The sequence below is a fragment of the Nicotiana attenuata genome, unplaced genomic scaffold (assembly GCF_001879085.1).
Source record: "Nicotiana attenuata strain UT unplaced genomic scaffold, NIATTr2, whole genome shotgun sequence".
In the NCBI taxonomy this organism is placed as follows: Eukaryota; Viridiplantae; Streptophyta; class Magnoliopsida; order Solanales; family Solanaceae; genus Nicotiana; species Nicotiana attenuata.
This window is the reverse complement of record NW_017671379.1, coordinates 58,898-80,715: the sequence shown is the minus strand read 5'-3', so window position 1 is coordinate 80,715 and position 21,818 is coordinate 58,898. Positions and strand designations below refer to the sequence as shown.

Below are 21,818 nucleotides of genomic sequence, written 5' to 3'. Positions count from 1 at the left end.
AAGAGTCTAAGTGCCTCCTTTCACTCCAAAACTACTTTGAACTCATACTACCAATTCAAAACAACTCAACACATCTCAACAACACACAAATAAGAAGAAATGGGAGAAACGGGGCTATAACTCTCAGAACGACTGACCGGGTCGTTACATTATTATTGTTTCTTTTACTTTAGATATCTTTATTATTTTTGTTGTCAATACTTTTCTTTTCTTTTGTATTTTAATCATAACTTTTCACTCTTGCATTTTCAAACATGTTTTGAAAATATTTTTCTTGGGTCGAAGGTCTATCAGAAACAATTCATTTGCCTCATACAAGGTAGGGTACAGTTGTGTATACGCTATCCTTTCTATACCCCCACTTGTGAGATTACATTGGATATGTTGTCATTGTAGTTGTTCCAATTAAGCAAGGATCCGGAACTTCAAGAGAATAGGTGCGCTATTACGTAGTGGTCAATCTAAAATTTATATTTGACAAGTTCGACTTTTAGATTCTTACCATGATTCATTATATTTTTTAAATTATCGGTTTAAAAATTAAGTTATTTTGTAATTTTATTTGTTTCTCGGGTATATATCTTTACAATGTCGAAAATATTCTTACAGTTTACTTGGCCCAGTTTAATAAAAATGAGCCGCGTTTTTCGGCGCCTTTATCGAATTTTTTGTACCCAAAAGTTAAGATATGGATCCACAATTTTGTGAGATAAAAAGAGGCTCATACAATTAATGTTATTTGTGTGAGGCACAAAATAAAAAATTTCCCCATTGGCCTATATGATTTGAAAACAAGGCCATTTCCCCCTATTTATCTTCTTCAACACAATCGCCTATTATTTGTCAGTTGAGAAGCCATTTCCCCCACCGTCGGAACCGTGATGGCGTCTAACATTATACTTGCTAGGCAAACGTACATTATAAAATATTTCACCTTATTCCTTTATCAGTTAACAATTAAAACTTTACAAATTAAATCAGCGGATATAAAAATAAAAATACACAGTCTAAAAGATTATCTTTATGCTACTAATGAAAACCGAAATAGACTCCACCCAGAAACTGGTGTCACAACTCACGAATAGTCTACGAGTAATCAATTTACAGCTTGTTTGGATAGTTGTTACACATCGTTTCATAATGTATCATATTGTATTGTACTGTATCGTTTTATGAATACAATGTTTGATAGGTTGTACTATTTTATGTTATTTCATGATATCGCACATCAGCAATAAAAAGAATAAACTTGCAATATTATATAAAAAAAATTATGAGACGGAGTGAATTTATTATATATAAAAGGTAGGGTAAATGATAAAATAAAATTATTTAGTAATAATGAAGGGTGAGATGAGAGAAAAAGATAAGATAACGACGCAACCACACCAAATCGGTCGTTACATAAAGTGACAGATTTCGTCGTTACGTAACGACGGATTTAACGATACGATACAATAAAATTGAAGTAACAACCAAAACAAATATCGTATTTAAAGTAACAATACGATACAATACAATAGGTAACAACCATCCAAACAAGTTGTTATATGTGGTGAGTAATCAATTATGAGATATTATATGTGGTGAGTAATACGTGATCATTGTAAAAATTGTGTGGTATATGACTGTTTTCGAGCTAATTAAATAGGAACAACATTATTATTTTAAGTTTTTTTTAATTACGTATAAATCAATTAAAATGTCTAATAATATTATGCGTTTTGTTTAAATTGTGAATTTATTGATATGGGTACATACATAAAGCGTGGACCCTAAGATTGGTTGTTAATTAATGATAAAAGATAGTACATTAATATATGTGAAAAGCTAAAAAATACTTAAAGGGATCCGAGGGAGTAGTTCCTTAGAAATTAAAATACTAAAACCCAAATATGAAGAGCTAACGGCCTTAGAAGTTAGCTTTACTTTGATTTGGCCACGTCAAATAGATGATGTGGCATGATATAATTAGTCTGCTGAGGTAATTGCACCAATTAAATGTGGCATTTACTCCAACATGATACACAACTAAAATTTAATTGGTCAAAGAATCAAACTTTAATGTTCCAAATTTTTGTATTACATTAACGTTAATTAGGCAAAGGACATAGAAAATGATATATACCCATTTTTTCGGAGTTTCATATAATCTTTTTTTTTTAAAATTCTTTAAATATTGATATTTAGAAATTATGTGCAAGTAAATTCATATTGGAAGTCGGTAAAAATTTCTCTCTCTTCTAAAATCCTCACGGCGCACGTTAACGTCGACCAGCTAACATGCGCTTGAAAGCCATGGGAGGGAGAGGCAGACCAAAGAAAAATCAGCAACGGAACGCGGTGGAGGAACATCGATCATCGAAAACTAGGAAAACAGTACTTGAGCTGTTTGTATCACCAAAACGAGTCCGAATCGAAGACCTAGCTGGAAATCTCACTCCGAGGGACATGCAGAGTGAGATGGGCAAAGAGGAAACAGATCCATCGGGGAGTAGAGACAAATTGAAGACAATCGCAGCTACACCTGCAAATGTTCAAGCATCTGGAAGTGGATCTGGGAATGGGAAAGCTCAAGAGCAAATAAGGAAAATTAGCAGCAATGCAATAGTGCCATGCAATAGTGGTACTGTTGAGAAACACAAAAATGATGAACCATCGGAAGCCAAATCGAATCAATCATGGGTTAATGTGGTTGCAGGAAATAAGCTTGCTATGAAGGGTATGAATTTGAAGTTTGTGGCACCAACTGTTCAAAATGGTTAGAAAATAGCAAAATTAGAAGCTGAAGATGTTGAGCAGGAGAATGAAAAATGGAGATCTGCAATTGTCCTGTATGTGATAGGGGACCCTCCTACGATTGGAGCTATGGAAAGATTTCTGAGTTCAGTGGGCAAGTTTTCAAGCAAACCATAGATTTACTACCATAATGAGGGGTACTTTGTGATTAGATTCAGTAATCTGAAGGAAAGGGACCAAATACTGTACTCTGGGCCTCATACTGTGAACAACAAGCCTACAATTATGAAGGCATGGACTGAAGACTTCAATGTACATGATGAGGTGTTGAAGACAATCCCATTATGGGTAAGATTTCCAAATTTGCCGCTCAACTGTTGGAGCATGACATCATTAAGCAAGATAGGAAGTACTCTAGGGAACCCAGTGTATGCAGATGAATGCACCACTGGGACTGTGAGAATCTCCTATGCACGTATGCTAATTGAAATGGATATAACTAAACCCCTGCCTAGATGTGTGAAAGTTCAGGACCCTAAAGGGAAACTAATTCAGCAAGAGGTTTCCTATGATTGTGAGCTAATATATTGCTCTAAATGTCTAAAAATAGGACATGATTGTACTATGATAAGGAAGGAACAACCACAAAGAGTGGCCCAGCAAAAGAAAGTAGCTACAGGCAAGCAAGTGTGGGTAAGATCAGACAGAAATGGAATAAATGAAAAGAAAGAACCAGATCACAAGGTAATAACAGAAGCACCCCAGCAGGGTGAAACTGTACCAGCAGAGAATGAAGTGCAAGAGAGGGATGAAGGGTGGATTACAGTTCTTGGCAAATCAGCAGCAAGAGCATCTAAGGCTAAACAAAATGAGGAGCAGGGAACTACAGGAAAGCAAGAAGCTCAAAGCATGCATAACAGAATCAACTGTGATGTACAAGGTACAAGCAAAATGCAAATGAGCTATCTAGGGGAACATGAGATGTACTATAAACCTCTTTTCATACCAATATGAGTGTGATAACTTGGAATGTTAGGGGTTTGAATAAAACGTATAAGCAAAAGGAGGTGAGGGAGTTCATAAGGAATAATAATAAAGCTATAATAGCATTAGTTGAGCATAGAGTAAAGGAGCATAGAGAAAAGGAGATAACAAAAAAAATAACACATGGATGTTAATGGATATCAAATGCTAGTGCAAACAATAAAAGCAGAATATGGGTACTATGGGACCCTAGGATTTATAAATTTGATGTGGAAGAGATTGATGAGTAGCTAATACATGGGCAAATCAGTATTATATCAAAGTCAATCACATTTGGCTTTTCAGCAATATATGGGCTTCATAATATAAAAGATAGGCTAAGTTTGTGGAGGAAGTTGAGGCAAATTTATAGCACACAGCAGGGACCATGGCTAGCAATGGGGGACTATAATGCTATACTACAGGCACAGGATAGACAGCATGGTACTGAGGTGCAAGATATAGAAACAAGAGATTTTAAGGAGTTTCTGTTTGATACTGGAATGCATGAGCTTTTGTATGTGGGAAGAAACTACACATGGACCAATAATCACACTTACAGTAGAATTGATAGGGGTCTGGTGAATGCAGAGTGGATGATGATGATGCCCAATATGAAAGTGAAGGTGCTAGATCCTCTAGTATCTGATCACTCACCATTAATGTTAAGGATAATTCAAGTGCAGGGGAGGAAGAATAGACCATTCAGATTCTTAAACTGTATAGCTGACCATCACCAATTCCTTCATAAAGTAGAGCAAGCCTGGGCAGAAAGGAGTAAGGGGGGTATGATGCAAATAGTATGGAACAAGCTTAAGAGGGTAAAGGAAGCTATCAAAGATATCAACACAAAACACTACAAAGGAGTAGATGAGAGAATAAAAAGGATCAGGAAGGGGCTCCGGTCAACTCAGGAAGAAATGAGATTGAAGCTACAGAGACAAGAACTAATTGAGAAGGAAAAAGCTCTGAAAGGTGACCTAGAAAAATGGATTCTGATTGAGGAAAGCATATACAGACAGAGATCAAGAGTACAGTGGCTTAAGCTGGGAGATTCAAACTCAGCTTATTTATTTGCTCAAATGAAGAACAGGAGTAATCAGAATGGGATTCATATCTTAACTAATGACATGGGGGTCCAATTAGTGTTGGAAGATGATATTGAGGGAGAAATAATGGGACACTACAAGGAATTATTGGGTTCAAGTGCTGAAAGTCTTCCAGCTATTGATCCAAATGATGTGAAAATGGGGCCAGTGCTGAGCAGGGAGCAACAACTACTACTAGTCAAGCAAGTGTCTAAGGAAGAGATATGGGAAGCAATGAAGGACATTAATGACCTTAAAGCTCATGGTTATGATGGGCTCGATGTTGTCTTCTTCAAGAAATCCTGGTCAGTTATTGGTCAGGAGGTGACAAAAGCTGTACAAGAGTTCTTTGAGTCAAGCCAAATGTTTAGACCTATCAACTGTACTGCCATTACTTTAATTCCTAAAGTTAGGAATCCTGCAAGTATCAAAGATTATAGGCCTATTTCATGGTGTACAGTCTTGTACAAAGTGATATCAAAGATCCTTACCAAGAGACTTCAGGGTGTAATGGATTTTCTGATTGATAGTTCACATGCAGCCTTTGTTCCTGGCAGAGTCATAACAGACAATATGATTCTGAGCCATGAATTGGTGAAAGGATATGGGAGGAAAGGGGTATCACCTAGATGTATGATGAAGCTGGATATGCAAAAAGCCTATGACTCAATAGAATGGGACTTTATGGAACAGATATTACATGCACTACCCTTTCCAGATCAGTTTGTAAGGTGGATCATTACATGTATGAGAACTGTGACCTATACAATCATGATAAATGGTGCACTAACTAAACCATTTGATGCTAGGAAGGGACTGAGACAAGGAGACCCTCTCTCACCCTTTCTATTTGTACTTGCAATGGAGTATTTGACAAGGAAACTAAAGAAGCTGGCAGGAATCCCAAACTTCAACTTCCACCCCAAGTGTGCTAAGATGCAAATCTTACAACTTGGTTTTGCTGATGATCTTTTACTGTTTTGCAGGGGAGACATTGGATCAGTCCAGTTACTATTTCAATGCTTTATGGAGTTCTCATAGGCATCTGGACTGATGATCAATAAAAGCAAAAGTTCAATATTCTTTGGAGGAATCACACAAGAAGACCAGGAGGAGATCCTAGACTTTCTAGGAATTCAGAGAGGAGCTCTACCAGTTAGATATCTTGGTGCACCATTGAGCTCCAAAAGAATATCTATAGCATAGTGCCAACCACTCATTGACAAACTAATGGGAAGAATTACCTCTTGGACTGCAAAGTTCTTGTCATATGCAGGAAGGATTCAACTCATTAAAAGTGTTCTATTCTCCATTCAGACTTACTGGGCTCAAATATTTGTATTACCAAAGAAGATCACAAAGCTTGTTGAGGCCATATGCAGGAGTTTCTTATGGACTGGAGAAGGGACAGTGTCAAAAAAAGCTCTACTAACATGGGAGAAAGTATGCCTTCCTAGGTCTACAGGTGGTTTCAACATCATGAATATAACACTCTGGAACAAAGCTGTCATATGCAAGCAGTTTTGGAACCTATGCAAAGAAAAGAAGAAACTATGGGTACTGTGGGTACATGGTTACTACATTAAAAGAAGAAACATCTGGACAGTGCAGACAAAGCAAGCTTCATGGATGGTAAGTAAAATCATGAAGGCTCAGAGGACGATGATGGAAGCAGGTTTCAGCCAGGATGACATTATGAATATGAACAACTGTTCTATCAAACAAATATATCATAGGCTTCGAGGCACATTTGAGAAAATAAGTTGGAGGAACGTAGTTTGCAATAATGGAGGCTGTCCTAGATGGAATTTTATATTAACCATGACAGCACATGGAAGGTTATATACAAAGGATAGATTGCAACGATGGGGAGTGGCAGTTGATCAAGAATGCATCCTGTGTAACAATGACAAAGAAAACATACAACACTTATTTTTTGAGTGTTCATACGCAAACGCATTGTGGAGCAAACTGTTAGAATGGCAAGGAATTATCAGACCAGTTCAAGGGTGGGAAGAAGAACTAAAATGGGCAGAGAAATGGGCTAAAAGAAAAAATGCAAAGGCAGAACTATACAAGATGGTGCTAGCAGCAGCAACTTACTATGTATGGCAGGAAAGAAATTGTAGAATTTTTCAGAATAAGACGAGAAGATGGGAGATAATCTGCAAGATGATAGTCCAAGAGATACATTGTCGTAGCAATAGAAAAATAGAGAAGATTGTGCATAGCTTAAACTGGTATCCAGTGTAAAAGATTCTGCATAGGGGATATGGGGTGAAACTAGTTTGATAGGTAAATATGTATGGGTTTGATTTACTTGTAAATATTTTCCCTGGTAAATAAAAGTTTTAATTACCAAAAAAAAGTTTGAATTCGCACCGGGGAATTCATTCAGTAAAGTAAAAGACACTCAATTAAAATTATTTTTAGATCTATAATTAAAATAAATAAATAATTAATTAATTTAAGTGATAATGGATTTTTATGGACGGTCAAAGTGAACGACAAAATTAAAGTGTTGGGATTAGAACTTAAAATAAAGGAATCATATGAGATAAATTTGATAATAAAGGTAAATTCTGAGGTTATAATAGCAAATGAAATAAACATCCATAAACTTCAGCAGAAAGCAAACTGTAGCCCCGATCTAAATTTAGCTCCATTTTAAGCCGCCTACCTCCGCCCGGAGCTTCAGCCTGTGCGCTTCTCCGGCGATCAGTGAATTTCCGTCCAGATATAACACCGGCGATCTGAATTCACTGTGAGTCAATTCCTTCATTTCCATTTGCATTTTTGCTAGGGCAAACAAATAGCTGAAGTTTTTTGGTAATAGATATATATAATTCATAAATTTTGAATTCATATTTGTGTGAACTGATAAATTGATCTTTAATATTGAGCTCGTTTTCATTTTTAACTCGAACGGAAATATGTATGAATTTAGCAATTACTGTTCAATTTCTGCAAGTTTGCACAATAGTGTTTTCCGTTGAATGAGAGTATGTGTGAGCATTTTTCGATGAGTCGGGATCGCCATTTCACTAGTGTATTCAGAGTACTTTTTCTGAGCTCATTTTCGTGAGGATAAATATACTAATAGGAATGACCATTTTCAGGAGTATCTTTGCTAGAATCTAAGAGAAATTCAATATGGCGGCTTCCGAAGAGAACAGTGCACTTTTCCCCATCTTTGTCTTGACTTTAATGGCTCTGCCATTAGTTCCTTACACTATAGTCAATTTATTTGGTGCTTTCAAGAAAAAGGCTGCCAAAATCAACTGCCAGTGTTCGGTCTGCGTTCGATCGGGGAAGTATCATAAATCCATATTCAAGCGGGCAAGTTTCTGTATAGTCTTGTTTCTGGGATTTAATATTGAAGTTAAATTCTGTAATCGAGATTTATTTTTATCCTTTCTTCTGATTTTCAGATTTCAAACTTCTCAACATATAGTAATCTAACCCTAGTACTGCTGTGGGTTGTCATGGCTGTTCTTGTTTATTACATCAAGCATATCAGCACTGAGGTAAATGCTGTTTAATCTGATTCTTATTCTTAAACTTGATAGGATATCTCTGTAGCTAATGCAAGCATGTGATCACCTTTTCCCAAGAACTCCTTAACTTGAAAAAATGGTAGCATTTGGTAGTTATAGTAGCAGAAGATGTGATATGTTTTTTGTTCTATATGTGCAAATTTATCAGCTTGGTTTAGGTGTTCTTGTGCTTTTTAAGCTATGTCTAGACAGTATTTAATTTGGTTTTTGTTTTATAAGATAGTGTTGATTGTTCTTGAATCTAGTGCTATCTTCAATAATACGGAATTTGTGCTCTTAAAATGTTAGTGTTTTGTCCCCATTGGTCGCATTTGTTAAGTCTTCTAATTCACATGGCATATGTTTTATTTACACAAGCAATGGGGTATTTTTATACTGATGCCAATTTTTTTTTGTAAGTTCAACTTCTCCTGGTCACAAGGAAGCATTACTATTAATACCATCTTTATTAACCTTCGCACCGTCCTCTACGATTTCCCTTTTATTGTGATTTGTTTTCTTATGTGATGGTGCTTGCACTTAGTTTAAACATTTTATTCTGCAGGTCCATATATTCGAGCCATTCAGTATTCTTGGACTGGAACATGGAGCTTCGGACTCTGAAATAAAGAAGGCATATCGAAGACTTTCCATTCAGTATCATCCTGATAAAAATCCAGATCCAGGTTGAACCCAGAGCTAGCACTGTGTGTTCACATCTAGGTATTACTGCGACAGAGCTATATTGGCAGCCACTTGGCCATGACTATTTGCTCTTCTATTGCAGAGGCACACTCATACTTTGTTGAATACATCTCAAAGGCTTATCAGGCTCTGACAGATCCAATATCTCGGGAAAATTTTGAAAAATATGGCCATCCAGATGGACGACAGGTAATTCACTTCTATCATGTCCCTGTGGATGCGGAGGATACGAGGAGATGTAAATGTCAACATCGAATTGTCCTTTTTTTGGGTCCGAGACATGCTCATGATCATTTCATTTGGGAGGAATGTACTCATTTCTAATGAATCTTTTTCTTGTTTTTTCCTGTAGGGGCTTCAAATGGGCATTGCCCTCCCTCAGTTCCTTTTAAACATCGACGGAGCATCTGAAGGAATACTGTTGCTTGGAATTGTTGGAGTCTGTATAATTCTGCCCTTGACAATTTCTGTTATATACTTGTCTAGGTCGTCAAAGTATACTGGGAACTATGTCATGCACTCTACATTAGCTGCATATTACCACTTAATGAAGCCTTCTTTAGCTCCAAGGTATGTGAGAGAAGTACTCTATTTGGCTTTCTTATGAAGAATACCCTTATTTAAGTTTGTAGATTGCTTCATAATATTGAAAAATAACAATTGGTAGCAGAAATGCTGATGAATCTGATATAGTTGCATTGCCATGTTTTCGTTACTAGTTTATCTTCTTGAACCAAATAGTGTTCTCTCCCTTTTCACTATGCCATGTTCTTCACTTTCATTGGTGATGTTGCTTTTATCGACTCCATTCTGTCTTTTGTAATGTTGCTTCAATGATGCAGCAAGGTCATGGATGTTTTCATTAAGGCTTCTGAATTCATGGATATTCCCGTTCGTCGGACTGATGAAGAACCTCTGCAGAGACTATTTGTCTTGGTTAGAAGTGAGCTAAATCTGGATCTTAAGAATATTCGGCAAGAACAGGCTAAGTTTTGGAAGCAGCACCCTGCATTAGTAAAGGTTAAATGCTTGTTTTCTTCTTCGTTTTCCAAGCTCAAAAAGCCTTGTCAGAGCTGTCCTTTTTTTTCCTTAGAAAAAGAATCTAGATATATGTACTCCTCTGCTTGCAGACTGAACTGTTGCTTCAAACCCAATTGACACGTGAGACGGCAGCTTTGTCTCCAACTTTACAGCGTGATTTCAGACGTGTGCTTGAACTCGCACCTCGGCTTCTGGAAGAATTGATGAAGGTATCTCCATTCTTTCTATTTCTACTAAGAGTACTACTTTAGTGCTGCTTTTCTTTTTGATAATGATAGTGCTGGTGCTGTTTTTAATTTACTGTAGTTCTTGTCACAAGTTGGAACATTTCTGAGGGAGTTTCATTGTAACTTGCATGGTATAGGTGGTAACTATCATTAGGAAATGAAATTTTTTTACTAATAAGTTCGGATGTATATATAGGAGGATGAGCTGTCTTAACCATTCTGTTATTATCTTCGAGATGGCTATTGGTCTGAGTGTTCATGGTACCGCTGGCTGATCCCACCAAAAAAAGGGTTATTTGTAGTAGCTAGTAAGCAAAGAGACTGACATATATATAGTCATAGACATAAGACTTCAACAACAACAAACCCAGTGATACACAAGTGGGGTCTGGGAAAGACATAAAGACTCCAAAAAAATGGAAATTAGAGGACAACGTGAATTATAAATTATCCGTGATACTGTATTTAGTGGATACATGTTTCACATATCCATAATCAAGAAAAAGGTGTCATAAGAAATGTTAAATGAATGTTCCTTATTGCCAAAGGAATTCTAAACACATATTCCGAAATCCTTTAGTGTAAAAAGCATCCAATAACGCCATATAATGGAGTTAATTCACTTCTTCAACATTATATAATGGACTTGTTCTCAAATAATTGGACTTAAGCCATTTCAAACTTGGTAATATCTACACTGGTATTTAGGATCAGTTTAATTCACTTCAGTATTACTCTAGTCACTATGTGAAGTAACCATAAAAAGTCAACAAATATCTGAAGCATAATTAATAGAAAATAAAAAACACATATACTAAAAAATGGCAGATAGAAAATGAAGGACGGGAAGGAGAATAGTGTACTAGTATGTCAAAAAAGTAGGACATCCAAAAATTGTGAAGATATGGCAACGATTAGTGTCTAGGAAATGAAGCTGAAATGAAGTAACACCCAAATTATGTCCCGTAAATAATTTAAACAGCGGATTGCTGTTGGAAGTGTTCAGAGACCTCCAAATTGATTGTTTGTTCTTGAGCTGTGCATGGGAGAGAGGAGGGGCAATGGCGTTATATTACAAAGGGATAAGAATGTTTAGCTTTTAATTCTTCTTGTGCTCTGTTCTTTTCACCTTATCAAGTCCATATGTTTGTTTCATTGCCTAACATAATATGAGTTGCTATGGTAATGCAAGGAGTTTGTCTTGTTGCATGCAGATGGCTATTATTCCACGCCCTCCTGTGGGGCATGGATGGCTAAGACCTGCAATAGGAGTGGTGGAACTGTCTCAGAGTGTTGTTCAGGTTAGGTTTTCCAGAAAGTCAGTACTCTTCTGAAAGATCGTCACTAGTTTTTACATCCGTTGTTTGGAGCGGTCCTTATCCCGCTTTATCACGTATCTCTTATCATTTTCTTCTCCGTTTTCCCCTCTTCCAGCACAACGTAAGAAAAGCAACTTATTCTCGTGATAACTATTGAATACCATTATCATCTTGTGTACCTTAACTTCTAGCATTTTGACTTTCATCATTGCTGTCTGTTCTACTTTTATATCTGAAAGTTAAAGTATTTTCATCATATTATCTGAAGATATAATCATGGATACATCATCGGTACGAGCATCACTGCTTATTCTTGTTTTGCTAAATATTGTTAAGATTCATGTATTAAGATGAATGTTTTGGCAACCTCCATTTTCCCCCCTCAGTTTTGATGAATTTTATGCATAAATTTGGACTTTCAGCACTTATTTTTTAGGAGTTGGTATCCGTTTCCTTCCATATTTGAAGGGTTTAGGACCTAGAAGGTCCATTATTCTACTCAAATTCATTTACCCACATTGAAGGCACAATTGGTTTTCTTTCCTACTCTCATTTCTGATGCATTTTGCTGTCAATGATTCAGGCGGTACCTCTCAGCGCAAGGAAAGCAGCAGGTGGATCCAGTGAAGGGTATGCACCGTTTTTGCAGCTGCCACACTTTAGTGAGGCTGTTGTCAAAAAGATTGCAAGAAAGGTTGCAATTACTGCTTTTCCTCTCTTCTCAAACTTGCTAAACACATCTGCTTCTTGTTAATGTTGGAGGAGATTGTTGTTAATTATCTGTGTTGGTGCTTATAATAAGTTATCACAACGTGCTTTTATGTATCTGATTGGTTCCTCGGTGGAGTTAGGGCAAGTTTGTGTCTTACTTATCTGGTTTTGTATCTTAGTTTTATTTAATAGTTAGAGTAAGGAAATTGCCCCTAGAATTTATACTTGATCATCAAAAAAAAAAGACACGAGAAAGTGTCTCTATAAAGCTTATTTATCACATTTTGTGGTCTTGGTACCAGCGAGCCGTGCTATCCTTGCTATGGCTCAAAATGAGGTGTTGAGTTGAGACAAGCCAATTTCTGTAAACATTAAAAAGAAAAGACGCCAGCCTATGAGTGTACAGGGATGTTATAAGATTTTCATTACGTAGGATTGTCCGCGGTAACTGCTTATCTAAACTCATCTCTTCTGGTATGTATAGTGATACAATGTTAGTAAGGTAGTACTCTTGATTAAAAAAAAGGTAAGGTAGTACTTTGGTTTATTTAAAAAAAATTTATCTGGGATAAATATAACTCTCCTCAATAAGTAGTATTTATCAGAAAAAATAACTCTTACTCAATAATGACTGAAATGTTAACTTGATTTATGCAATTAGTTATATGGTGGTTACTTTCATGAATTGCTCGATGTCATGAAAAACGTTTTGCTTGGTTTTTGTGATCTAGTGGTGTTTCATTAATTTTGAGTTTGCGTCTAAATTTTAAACATGTTACAAATTTACACCTTTTAATAGTTAATGTTTGACACTTGCTTTGAGTGTGTCACACTGGCTACCTGTACAGCACATTCTTTCACAGGGAAGTCTAGTGACATCTCTATTCAGTTTCTTCTTCTTTTTATTTCCTTGTGCAAAATCTGAAAATTGGTGTGAACTTGATTCACATTTATGAGAAAATGAAAATCATAATTTATAAGGTCGTCTTGAATATTACTTGGACCATTTTCCTTTGATGGTGTGTTTCTCTCGTATTCATAAGGATATTGTTGACTGTCCTAATTAAAGGAGTCAATATGTACATTGATTGTGCCACTTTCAGGCTAAATTAAGCCTGGAGTCTTAATTTTCCATGTTTTCCCTGTTCATACTGAAGCATCTTCTTTTGCTACCTGTGATGTAATGATGTTGCAGCCTATTTCCCTTTTTTTTTTTTTTTGGTGTGGCACGTTTAGTTAATGAAGTATTAGGATGGGCTTTGACAAGTGAGCCTTTTGTTTTGTATATCCTTAACCCTTTCCTCTATGTACAGAAAGTTCGTACATTTCAAGACTTCCGTGATATGACACCAGATGAACGCGAAGATCTGCTGACTCAAGTTGCTGGGTTCTCAAACTCTGAATCCCACGATGTGGAGATGGTTCTTAAAATGATGCCTTCAGTGACAATTGATATCACGTGTGAGACAGAAGGTGAGGAGGGAATCCAAGAGGGTGACATCGTTACCATGCATGCTTGGGTCACTCTCAACCGTGGTAATGGCTTGATCCGTGCCCTTCCACATTGTCCTTATTTTCCTTTTGACAAAGAAGAGAATTTCTGGTTGCTGCTTGCGGACTCCTTTTCGAATGATGTCTGGCTCTCCCAGAAGGTTAGCTTCATGGATGAAGCTACTGCGATCATTGCTGTATCAAAAACGATTCAGGAGTCAAAGGAAGGGTCTGGTGCAAGTGCAAGGGAAATAAATGTTGCTGTTAAAGAAGCAATTGAGAAAGTGAAAAATGGTTCGAGGCTGGTAATGGGGAAGTTCCAAGCTCCAGCTGAGGGAAACTACAACTTGAGCTCTTTTTGCTTATGTGACTCTTGGATTGGTTGTGATGCAAAGTCGAATATTAAGTTAAAGGTAATGAAACGCAGCAGAGCTGGGACCAGAGGTGGTCTCACAGCAGATGAGACTCCTGCCATGGAGGATGGAATTGAGGAGGACGAGGAAGAAGAAGAAGATGATTATGATGATTATGAAAGTGAATACAGCGAAGATGAAGAAGATACAAAGGAAACAAAGAGTAAAGGAGCAGTGGCCAATGGCTCGACCCACAATAAGGGCAGTGGTTCAAGCTCTGATGAGTCTGGTTCAGAGGCCGATTAAGTCTCTTTCTTGGCTACTAGTTGTTTGCTCTCCTATTTCCCCTGCTCACATAATGTTCCAAAGTTTTCGGGGAGGAGAAATAGAAACCTGTGAGAAGACATCCTCTCACTCCATTTGTTTGGGAAGCTGGGGCAAGGGAGGGGCTGGTAAGAAGAGAATTCAATCGTTTTTCCCCCTGTTATATGACTATCTCAGGCAAATTACTCTGGGCTTTATCTTTCTATAGTGGTATACTTAGAACCGTTAGTGTTGTAATTTGACATGAATAAAACATTTATAGGGCGCTCTTTAGAGCTTAAATTGTTAGTCCTTTTTTGTCCAACTAGACGGTTCTTGACACAAATCCTTATGGTGAGATCCCCTTGCCTCTATCCGATCCAGTTCTCCCGTTGTCAGGTATGTTTCAAAGAAAAGTTTGCGAAGCTCATTGAGCTGGCTTGGCTTTGATGGATGTACCTGTTTGCTTTGTTTGTACTGCAGTTTTTTTCGTCCCCGCCAGAAAAAGAATTGCCATTGCTGTTTTGCCACGCCTTTATGTGTCAATTGAAGACATTCTATAGCCTCAGTTCGCGTTAAAGTAGAGATGTTGTTTATGAGCTGTTAGTATTTTAGAACTTGGAATTTGATGAAATCCTGGGCCTTCGTATGAGATTTCTTTTCATTTTTTACTTCAACTGTTTTTTGTGGTTTGGGATAGGGTATGTTGAATGGTAAGGGGGGGGGGGGGGGTGCTGCATAGAAGAAGAGAGGAGTGCCTTGGATGGGACTGACCTTTGTATCTAAGGTCACAATTCTAATCCCAAATGACTAAGGTAGAAGATGCAAAGCATACATTTCTTCCCACGAGAGCTCGAGTCGAAACAATATTGCTGGTTTTGATTTTTGCTTGTAGCGTATGGGAATTTGGTAGGCCAATAAAGTTACGCAGACAAGAAAAAAAAATGTTTTAGTATCTTTGCGGTTACTTGTAGAATGCCATAGAAAAACATGAAGTATCAAGTTTTAAAACCAAGCGGAGACACAAACATAAGGCGGAGTTACTCGATACCAATACTGAAATTTGTCAAGATTTACACAAACTTTTCCGGACATCATGGTTATTGAAAAATAAATAAATCATAATGAGCTTTTAATTGAGTTTGCAAAAAAATAACTAAAACGAGCTTTTTGTCCCCAAGGGAGCTAATTTTGTCCAGAAATTGCATGTATAAATGGGGATTAACTTAACTTTTGGACACAATCAAGCTTGAAGAGAGCATACCATCAAACCATGACTTTGCGCAACGCAATATGAGTCACCTATCACCAGAATTGTCTACAAAGTTCAACTTAATTCTCTTTAGCGTATACAAAAAACAAACAACAACAAACACAGTAGTTTCTCATGAGTAGGGTAAAATGTACGCACCCTTACCCCTACCCCTGAAAGGACAGAGAGGCTGTTTCCGATAGACCCTCAGCTAAAAAACAACTGTAAAAGAAAAGGTAATCTCTTTAGCGTATACATGGAATTTTTTTATAAAGTAAATAATTTAATTAATATGGGAAACTCTCTCGTATACAAGCATTATATCAAAAAGTAGTAGCGAATCTACGACATAATATGATTCTCTACCGGCTTGAAGTTTGTTCAATACAGGGCTATTGTGTAAATCTCTTCACTACATTCAACAAATGTAACTTTTAGCCAAAGAAAAATGGAAGAGGCAGAGTCAACTACTATTATTTTTATTTTTACTTTGGTTATTTCTGATTTAAACAGAAACGATAATCTATTTCACCAAATGATCAGTATCCCGTACAACTTCCATTGAAGGAAGCACTACTGCAGCCACTGGATTACCTTCTAGTCCACCACCTTCATCTATTACCAGTCTTAAACCTTCAATATGGAATTTCCCATGGTGACCACTTACGACGATTGTTGGAGTTCTAGTCAGTTCCTACAGAAAAATGCAACAACAATCAACTTGCGTCTTCTTTGAAAGCATAAACATGATATCATGACAAGACGAATGGAGCCCTGTATCGAGTTACCTGAGGGATTTCCCATACGTTCTTCCTTCCGCTAAGGGCTTCCACCTTAGAGATCCTTGTGTCCTTTGCTTTAAGGGTTTTAATCTGCTCTTCAACATCTTTGTTTTTCTCCAGACCAGCATGAACAGCAATCAGTTTGCAGCTTTTAATTCCTTCGTCAGTTTTTATGCAAACATCGTCCTAGAAAGCAAAAGAACGAAACAAATTTTAAGTCTTAAATCCTGCTTCAGTTGCAAGTTGGCTAAGTAATGACATGATCAATGAGCACTCTTGAGTTTGGTTATAAAGCGTGAATAAAACTTAAGCACATATGTTTTAGATAAGACAATCAAGAACGCATTCTATTTTTAAAAAAAATTGTGTTTCAAAAATTAAGATAATCAAGAATTACTTAAGGTGGTCACGGAAAAATTGAAGGGAAGAAAAAGTTCGAAAGGAAAGAATAGTGAAGGCAAAAGAAATTACCTCTTCGTGAATCCAGACCAAATCGGCAAGAAACTTCTTGTGCTCATCAGGAACTGCCTTCATAAGATCTGTCAAGAGTGAAATCTTACCGTTAACAAAAGGATTATAATGTGATTATGTAATATTGCAATAGGTTGGACTATCGGCAATCAAGTTCTTCTCAGGTCCGCCCAACACCATATGAAAAAAAGGACAATCTTGAGCGCAAAAGGAAGGAATGATGCCTATATTAAATGAGCATTCCACTCAATAAGAGCCGCGTGTCACACTATACACCTATTTTCGAAGCGGGGGAAAGTAGAAACTTATTGTATAACACATTTCTTTATGATATAAACAACTATAGAACACATTACACCGATAAACAAGAGAAACCAGACAGAATTTGAACGCAAAATTGAACGATCACCACCCAAATCAGACTAGGTTATCCAACAAGGAATTAATACAGATAATCCGCTGATATAGAACCGGGATAGCACATTATGATAGTCAATCAATCAATAAAGTACGCTGTAACCTCAAATTATTTAAGAGTCAGCTATATTAATCCTAAATAACCATTGCGCTCAACAGTGTTTAAAAAAGCGCCCTCTTCCTCGCTTTAAGCGAGAAGCGAAGCGAGAAGCTGCACGCTTCACCCTGCTGAAGCGACTTAGGCGTAGAAAAGCGACCGCTTCCCACTAAAAAGCGAGAAGCGGGAAAGCGATGCGATGCGAGTCTGTGTTTTAAAACAGACCCAGCCCTATTTTATTAAAAACGAGGTCGGGTCTTTCATTAAACGAACAAATGCAATGCGACTAGGGTTTTAAAGACACTGGTTGACTTCTAAGTGCAATGCGACTAGGATTTTAAAGACACTGGTCGACTTCTTCTTCTTCATCGACTGAAAGCATCAACTTCTTCAACTTCAAGTTCAAACAACAGGTATGTTAAAACTAGGCAATAAACTGGGCAATTTTTTCTTTCACTGTTTAAACGTCCAAAAAGCAGCGAAATGCTGGCGATTTTTTTTTTTTACCTTCGGTTCTTTCTCAGAATTGATGCCAATTTTAGCAGTGAAAGAAAAAAATTGCCCAGTTTTTTTTTCTCCTCTGCCCAGTTTTTTTTTTAACCTCTACTTTGTCCCTAGTTGATGAAGAAGAAGAAGTTGAAGAAGATGACGAGCAATATAATAATGATAGTGGAATATAAGAATTTGACAATCTTGTAGAAGAATAGGATGCTCATTTTGTGCTTTAATTGATGCTACTATTTAGTTTTTACATTGAAGTATTGAACATTTGCTTACAATTACATGCATTGTCTATGCAGTATTTATTTTAATTTTTTTTTAAAAATTCCGCTTCACTTCAAAAAAGCGAACGCTTCGCTTCTCGCTTTAAGCAAAATGGGGGTTGTCGCTTTTTCTCGCTTCACGCTCTTCACAACACTGGCGCTCAACAAAAACTCATTTCATTCCAATACTAGATGATTTGTCTTTTAAATTAAATTAGCAGTTCTCAAAAATTAGAGGGTTTCTAGATCGCACCCTTATTTTCGACATGGGAATGTAAGCCTAACTATAATAAGAAGACTCCCGGAAAATATTGGACCTAATGTACGTGCAAAAACAATAAGTCTATATAGCTAATTGATAATGCCTATATGGATAATCTTCTTTCACAGTATTCTATTTTTATCTGAATCTGTATCAATTTCAATTGAGACAACTTCCCTCTATGTGATTTTGGGTCTACTTCATTACCTCTTATCACCTTCAATTATTATAGTGTCGCACCTATAGACTGGTGCATATGGAATTATATGTAGAATATGGTCAAACAATCTTAGGTTATATTTTTCTCATTTAGTTTAAAACAAAGGAGAAGGACAGGGGTCGCTAGGTCAGAAAAGCGATAACTAAAAAATCTTCCCAAGTAGGATTCGAACCTTTGACCAATTGGTTAACAGCCGACCGCTCTACCACTGAGGTACTGAGGAACAACAGACTTAATGTTGGAAGCCGACTCTCGTTCTTTGGACCAACCTATGACCGAATAAAAATGAGTTCGTCACTCTTTTTCATATATAGCGGGGAAAAAAAGTTACGATAGCAAGCCCATCATTGTGTTACTTGCACCCTTGTTGGAGATCTTGCACAATCTCATATGGTCATATATCCTTCTTAGCACTTGCATTTTTGCGACATTCCCTTTGTAGATGTGTTGGGTTTTACAGTTTTAGAGTACCAACATTCCATATGCTATTACAATCTTCACAAGCCTTTCACTTTGTTACTTATCTTCCAATCACATAACAATTCCATAAACCATTCCGTTTCAACCATCCTATTTTAGTTCAATGTGTCATTCATATCATCATCTATCAAGCTATTCTCCCGGAAGATTGAGCTTAGATTTTTCAATTGTCTTCTTTTATAAACCACAAATATCTAATCTCATCTCACCATCGTTCTTCTTATGGTGCTAAGGATGCACACATTTCTTTTTGGTTTACCTAAAACCTTTTCTCAATAGTACTTCTAAGTAGTTCCAACTTCTAAATGACTCCCTCGTCACATTTTGTCAATTAATACCATATCATTTGCAAATAGGAAGTGTCGCTGGACACCATCCGGTATACTATTGGTCCTACCCCATCCGTGATTAAACAAGTACTATGTAGTTTAGGAACCATAATATGAGGATCCATAAGTAGAGTTAACCAGTGCGTAATTAGAGCTTAGGAACCACAATATGAGGGAAACAAATAAAGTGAATCATATCCAAGACAAAAGGCAAGTTGTTAATAATAGGAACCACCCCGAAGCACCAGTACAAAAGCTCAACTTACAACCAACTAAAAAAATCATCCAAAATCACTACCATTGTAAAAATAACCATCAAATGAAACACTTCCATACCACAAGACCACAAAAAAAGAAGAAGAAGATATAAACCATTTGTCAGCTAGGAACTAGGAAGGTAAAATAAGAAAATCGTACCTAATTTTAAATTTTTTTGTCCATCACAGAACTAGAAACCCATTCCACAGACAAAATCCAAAACAACAACAACATCTACTACGCCTCCGGAGACGGAGCCAGGATATGAGGTTTATGGGTTCTGCATTTGCCACCAAACTCATAGCTCGTATTAGTTATTGGATTTGAAATTAAATATTTATACCTATTTAATGGATACTAAGTAAAAGCTATTGTATTCATCCGAACTCGTATGTAATACTCTACCTCCGCCTCCCCTACGCCTCAGTCCCCCCAATCCCCCAAACAAGCTGATGTCCGCTATATGAATCTCACTAAAACACATTACTTAATATAAACTCATCTTAGGTCAATACTATTATATAAAATAAAAATAAAAGTAAAGCCAAACACACACAAAAAAGGAGGGGAGAGGAAATTAAGGAATTATACCAGCAGAACCATGAGGAACACCATAAGATTCAAAAGTAGGAGCAGCATCATAAATAGAACCTTTATACTCAATACCCTTTATCGTATTAAACTTAACAGTATGATTTCCTGCCCATCTTCTCCCTTGTAAATGCATATTCTCAAAGTTATCACCTTTATACCACCCTTCTCTTTCCTCATTCATTTCATATTCTTTCCATGTTTCTTTAAATTCAGATCCATCAATTGGATTTGGTAGTACACCCAAGAATGCTCCAAAAGCAAAATCATGATTTCCACAAAGGTAAACATGGGTTTGCTTTGGGTATTTTAAGGGCAAAGAAATTAAAAAGTTTAAAACTTTATGAGTATCTGGACCTCTATCACAATAATCACCCAAGAAAATTATAAGGGCAGTGGAAAAATCAGATGGGTCAATGCAAGATTCAAGATTTGACCATAAATTTTGAAGCTTTGTTATGTAGCCATGGATATCGCCTATGCAACAGACCACTCTAGGTTTTGTGGGTGGATTTTTGTCCTCCATTTTTGTTTGTTTTGTTTGTATAAATGGGGATAATTTGTTGGTTATGGAGTAAAGAATGGGAGGTTGGAGATGATTTATTTTGCAGCAGTGTCCGAGTGAAATGTAGAAAAAAAGAAGAAAAATGTTTTTGTTCTTTTTCCGGGTAATTTGGAATTTTAAAAAGAAAAGAAAAAGAATACAGGATGAAAGTACGTTTTCAGTTATTATTTTTATTTATGTATAATTAATCTACATTATAGTTCAACTACTAGTCCCTCCGTTCTCTTGTTCACTAGTATAGTACCCGCGCGATGCGCGGTTAATATTAAAAGAACGTAATTGTAGTATATTGGTATTTATATATATAAATTATAATATCACATCAAAAATCATGTTTTAATATATAAATTATATTTTTTTGTTGAGGAGATATATTTGAAATACTCAACTAATATCATATATAATTCTCCAGGAAGAGTCATCTCATGGGAAAGTCAGCTTGAAATATAGATTTACCTCGTTGTTTAGCTTATATTCGCTTCTAACTAACTAAAAAGATGAAACTAATAACTATAAAAGCTTTATCGATAATTTCTTAAACTCTCAAACATCTAATTTTTAGATGAACATGAAGTTAAGATATTTCCCTCTTTCTGGAAAGCTATCTCGCCTATCATTAGTTTCTCTTGAACACATGAATTAGCACTTAAGTAGCAACTCCATTGAGAAGTGTTTAGCAGCGCAACTGGGACAACCTATCCTTTCATAATTGCATATGTAAATTAGCTATATATAAATGGAGTCAAGGAATGGTACACCGTAATTTTTTTTAATCTAAGAAGTTCAGATCTTTT

General features: G+C 36.6%; 2 protein-coding genes across 2 annotated transcripts; one reads left to right on the top strand and one right to left on the bottom strand.

The window, feature by feature from the left end:
• The first annotated feature begins 7,465 nt into the window (after positions 1-7,465).
• Positions 7,466-15,101, top strand: LOC109207926 (dnaJ protein ERDJ2A-like). The gene is made up of 11 exons (XM_019370925.1): positions 7,466-7,614; positions 7,970-8,189; positions 8,282-8,377; positions 8,952-9,072; positions 9,174-9,280; positions 9,444-9,661; positions 9,934-10,111; positions 10,222-10,341; positions 11,574-11,660; positions 12,262-12,372; positions 13,703-15,101. Exons 2-11 carry the CDS (start codon positions 8,004-8,006, stop codon positions 14,537-14,539), a joined length of 2,061 nt encoding a protein of 686 aa, XP_019226470.1. The 5' UTR covers positions 7,466-7,614; positions 7,970-8,003; the 3' UTR covers positions 14,540-15,101.
• A 1,008-nt stretch (positions 15,102-16,109) lies between these two features.
• On the bottom strand, positions 16,110-21,106 carry LOC109207925. The gene is made up of 4 exons (XM_019370924.1): positions 20,460-21,106; positions 17,042-17,109; positions 16,577-16,756; positions 16,110-16,482 (listed from the first exon to the last, which is right to left on the bottom strand). Exons 1-4 carry the CDS (start codon positions 20,983-20,985, stop codon positions 16,312-16,314), a joined length of 945 nt encoding a protein of 314 aa, XP_019226469.1. The 5' UTR covers positions 20,986-21,106; the 3' UTR covers positions 16,110-16,311.
• Positions 21,107-21,818: the final 712 nt, after the last annotated feature.